Genomic DNA, 5,214 nt, shown 5'->3' on the forward strand with positions numbered 1-5,214 from the left:
CACGGATAAATGAACATGTTCATTTAATTTATTGTCCATGCAATATTATTTAGATATAATGATTAATTTGACTATATCGTGAAGTCACACATGAGGTGCCATGACAAAGACATCTTAAAATCAAGAATAAATCAATGTAAAGTGAGCACAGCAGTTCTGTTCCTATCATCAGTGTCATCCAGGTAGCCTACACCAGTGACGTCGACGAGATGACGCGTCTCGCCAGTCGCTTGTGCTGTCATTACCACTACAGCACCAGTATAAATTGACGCGCCAGTAAGTCTTTCACAAGGTATAAGCTTTGTTACGAGTTAGCCCTGTGTCCCGAGCATCATTCCCCACTTGGCTTGTGCGCTTCAGTCAAGCCTAGCATACATTCGTTGGCCCATACGGTGGATTCCTAACTGCAGAATGTCGGAGACAGTCAAGCCACCAACTTCGTTTTTCATCGATGACATCCTGTCCATTAAAGAGAATACACGGCTAAACTTCAGGTGCTCTTCCTCACACAAGTCCAAGGAGGGATGCGCGCAATGGAATAACCAACAGTGCGAGCATGTATCACAGTCAGAGGAACTTTGCGCACAGGATACAGCATTTGAAGCGCGGAAAGGTGAGCACATTGGATTGTATGTAGGCTACTTAAAAATAGTTTAGGCTAAGGTATTGATTGACGGTGATGTTCCAGATTCCCTGGACTCATACTAATAACAACAGGAATAAATCGATTCCATATGAACCTGTTTACCTGTCAGTTGCCAGCTTTTGACGCAAAGTCACCACACCACAAATGGGCTAATCATGTCTCTCTTTTACAGATTTATTTGACAGCTCTTGTTCTAGCACCCCAGATGCCATGATACGTTTTACATCAGTCGGCAAACAGAAGCGCTCGCGCGCTGCCTTTACGCATCTGCAAGTGTTAGAACTGGAGAAGAAATTTAACCACCAGAAGTACCTGTCCGCTCCCGAAAGAGCCAATCTTGCCAACACGTTGGGACTGACCGAGACCCAAGTTAAAATCTGGTTTCAGAACAGAAGATACAAAACCAAACGGAAGCAGCAAGCTACGGAGTACTGTAAGAACATCTTTCAAAAGTCAGAAGAACTAAGTACAGAGGACAATTTAGTCAGATCGTCGCTTCTCTCCACGTTCTACAAAACATATAAATACCAACCATGTGTGTATGACTTCAATAGCACATGGAGACCAATACTGTGGTGAACATTACATAATACTGGACAATATTCAGGTCAATATGGACACAATGCCTCATGAGGAGAGCATGTTAAACAACGAATTATGTTACCTAGGTATTTGATCTATTCAGCACAGTAACTTGTCATATTTTTTCACAATCTACTTTTATATGGCTAAAATGTAGCCTACCTATGTCAAACTGTCAGCTGTCATTTTTCATTCATAGCCTATATGTCTGAGTATGTTATCACAGAAAAAATGACCTAATCACTTTATTACTTGTATTTTCTTTTTTTATGTATATTTTTTCCGAAGTTGCAAGAAAATAAAGGGTAACTGATTTGAAATTGAGACTAAGTAATTCAAAGGATATTGTAGTGTCAAGGTCTATGGAAAGTTTTTCCAGCTGTAGTAATACAAATACTATTGAGAGTAGTGATGGTTATTGAAAATGACAGTTTACTCTTTCCATTTTACAGAGTTCCAGCTAACACTTTATCTCTCTGTGGAAGCATAAATGTCATAATTCTGAGCTCTGAGATGCTGAAGATAAACAGTGAAACACTAAAACACTATGTATGCAAAGGGCCATGGCTGGTTGGAGACATAAGATGTGACAAATTTTACTTGGCAATATCTTGACAAACTCCTCTCCCTGGAGCAGCCATGAATGTTTCTTTAAACTGAAATGTATATTCTTACATTCAGGAATGAATGCTTGAAATATGGTCTACAGTAACTGTTGCCAGAGGCAAACAATGGTTGTACCTGTAGTTAAACTTTGATAATACTAGAAAATTGCATGAGCAGATAAGGGTTTGCCTGGTCTTCAGAAAACATAAGGGCCCTCTCTAAAAAACGATGCTTGGCTTCTTTAACAGATAAAGAGCCCCTATCCATCCATTTAAACTGAGGCTTGATTCAACATCAAGGTGTTTTTAACTGACCCTACTGAAGGCAGTTCCTCATTGTGGTGACTACAATTAGGGTTAAGTGCCTTGCTCAAGGGAACATCAGCAGATGCACGCTTGTGAGAACTGTGAGACAGGCAAGTGATAGACACATTGAGGCAGCAGATAGCCATCGGTTAGTGGTTAGAGCGCTGGGCCACTAACAGAAAAATTGCTAGTTTGAATCCCCATGCCGACGATGTGAACAATCTGCTGATGTTCCCTTGAGCAAGGCACTTAACCCTAATTGCTCCAGGGTCACCTTTGATAATGGCAGACCCTAGCCATGATCCTACTCTCTGAGGGTGTCTCAGGGGGGCCTGGGATATGCACAAAAACATTTCCAATTCACACATGCATATAATACACACTTGTACTTGTGTGAATTAGGACAAATATAAGCACCCACCTAAAATTCTTATTATTATATGGAGCTATGGGGGAAACCAAAGTTAGTGTATAGCCTTCAGGATCAAATGAGGGGTATAACTGTTGGTAGAATGCCCACAATTAAAGGGTCGTTGAGTTGAGCATGTGACACTCAGGGGCGGTTCTGGGGGGGGGGGGGGGGGGGGGGGGGGCAGTGCCCCTGTGACAACAATTTCAATTTTGGACCACCTTGTGGCCCCCCTAAATGTGGAGTATGAAATAATTTTTACATAACAAATTGTTGCTATCATTCTTTTTTTACATCCGTTATTAGACAGTGGCAACGCGGAACACTAATGATTATGAACATGGTCTTTTGCCTGCTAATGCCTGCAATGCAGTGAAGAAAACGACATGACAACAATAACGTCTAATGTAACTGGCCCCAGCTTGGCCCCCCCAGTTGAAATGGTCTAGAACCGCCACTGGTGACACTTGCATGGCAGTCAGGGAAGCTGCATTGTGGCCCATATTTTCTCAGTGATGTTATGCCACCTAATAATAGCAATCTCTTTGTTGACATTGTTTTCATTGAGATGGGCAAGGTAGCATAAGGGTAGGCAAGAGTAAGATATGATGGTACCATGAATGAGAAAAATGGAATGCAACCCGGCTGACCTCTTTGGCAGCCATGGAATGCACTCGGTCCAGTTGTCTGTTTCCAGGAAACTCTGGAAGCATTTTGATATTATCCATGGCTTGTATTTAGTGCCTCCTATCCCCACTCAATCACATAGTCGAAGTGCAAGGGCCTCGCTCTTATCAGCTGAGGAGGCACTGCTTTCCAAAGCCTGAGGCCTCAGTGTCTGGAAGAGTTGTCTACTACTTCACCTCAATTTAGCTCAATGTACCTTGATTGTCATTGGACTGTTTTTGTGATTCATTGTAAATGAGTCAGATGTGTTTTGAGTTGGTGGTTTTCTCCTCCAGAAGCCCCTCTCCTGGTGCTCTCCTAGACAGATGAGTTCTCATCCATGGCACTCAAAATGAGGGCAGGAACAATGGGTCATGAAGCTGAGTCAGACCAAGCAGCGTTCCCCTGCTGCAGAGACCCACGCTGATGATCCATCCACTGATAATCACATTCCCCTCGCTCTAGCAGAGCATGTTTTGATTTGACATCTCAGATACAAGAGGGTGCTATCAATTTTATGTAAAAAAATATAATTAAATTCAACATTAGAATCAGAGAGCATTTTCAAGAACAATACCAGGTAGTTGTTGTTCACAATAGTTATAACTATTGAAACTGTAAGACACTCAACCAGGCTGAAGTGAAATAGTTTATGGATGAACAGGATTAACTTAAATCCTAATGAAGGGTTTTACTTTTTTCACATTGTTTCTACAGGTCAGGGAGTGTTTAAGAATGAGTCTACAAACTCGACTTTCATTAGGTTTTTGATAGAGCTATCGACAATGACTATCAACATATTTGAGGAAGCACCCCTCCTCTTTATGAAGAGGGAAGTAAGCCGTTTCCATTTGGAGATAGTAGATTACACAAAGAAAATGGACATCTACGTCATTTATCAAATAGATTTTAAATATTTTTTTTACTGTAGATTTAAGCAATAATTCTTTACTGTGTCAGAAAAATAATCGCCCACCAAAGAATGAGTAAGGACCAAAATCGAATATTGCAACAAAGTGAAGTTTCAACTATAACAGTAGCCAGACAAACAGGACAAAATCCTCAGAACAGTGCTGATAAGATGACAGGGTCTGGGGCTGTGCTATGAGGGAGGGCATGTTTACAGTAGCACAACTCCAGTGTGAACAGAAATCTGATCCAGTTCAGATAACCATAGCCTTTATCTGTAAGTTTGAAGCGCCCACGCCAATAACCTGTCTGAGACTGATAACTCACTGACCTTGTGGATCCTCCTCAGGAAACCCAACTAACATGTTACATACAGTGGTATTCAACTGGTAACTCCCATATCAACTATAGGGATCATATAGGAATCATTCAACCAATGGATTATATTTTCAATGTATGTACTGCTATTAAAATAAATAACATAAACTGTAACCTGTTTACAGATACTGTGTAAATGTAGGGTTATAAAAAGTGTAGTACTTACATGGTCAGGATTACATTTCACTATACATATGTTCATAGTCTAACAATAAAATGTCAAAAGCTTCACTGTACAGGTGCTGCTCGTTTTTCATCCCTTTTCTCACCCTAGAGTTGGTTGCTATTCATTCAAGTGAGGTTTTTGTTCATGTTTCCTTCTTGCAGTGCTCATCTGTCTGTCAACATTGCACACGTACGGGCAGGTCTGGGATCTGCATCTTTGTGAAGTTAACTTGCTCTGCACTGCTTGGATGCACTCAAAAGAGTTGATTCAACCAAGCATTACTTGCTGGAGATTGTCATAAAGAGCATGACTTATGTTGTGGAGACACTCGCAGCAGGGGACTGATGCAAGATTCTCCACTCTAAAGGATACTATGGTATACGGAGTCAAAGAAACTAAGGTGGAATGATGCTTATGGCTTCTCATTATTATGCCAATGTGAAGTGAAACTTAAAGTAACTGTCTAGTGAAAATATAACTTTTAAAAAGTTCATATTCTGTTTACTCATACCCAAATAAATGTTGTTGACTCATCCAATACTCGTAT

The 5,214-nt window shown here is 40.8% G+C and overlaps 1 protein-coding gene across 1 annotated transcript; it reads left to right on the forward strand.

Moving 5' to 3' along the window:
• The first annotated feature begins 302 nt into the window (after positions 1-302).
• Positions 303-1,542, forward strand: LOC115164547 (homeobox protein Nkx-3.1). Its single transcript, XM_029717153.1, has 2 exons — positions 303-613; positions 819-1,542. The coding sequence occupies exons 1-2, from the start codon at positions 412-414 to the stop codon at positions 1,223-1,225; spliced, it is 609 nt and encodes a 202-aa protein (XP_029573013.1). The 5' UTR covers positions 303-411; the 3' UTR covers positions 1,226-1,542.
• Positions 1,543-5,214: the final 3,672 nt, after the last annotated feature.

Source organism: Salmo trutta, chromosome 27 (assembly GCF_901001165.1).
Source record: "Salmo trutta chromosome 27, fSalTru1.1, whole genome shotgun sequence".
NCBI lineage: Eukaryota > Metazoa > Chordata > Actinopteri > Salmoniformes > Salmonidae > Salmo > Salmo trutta.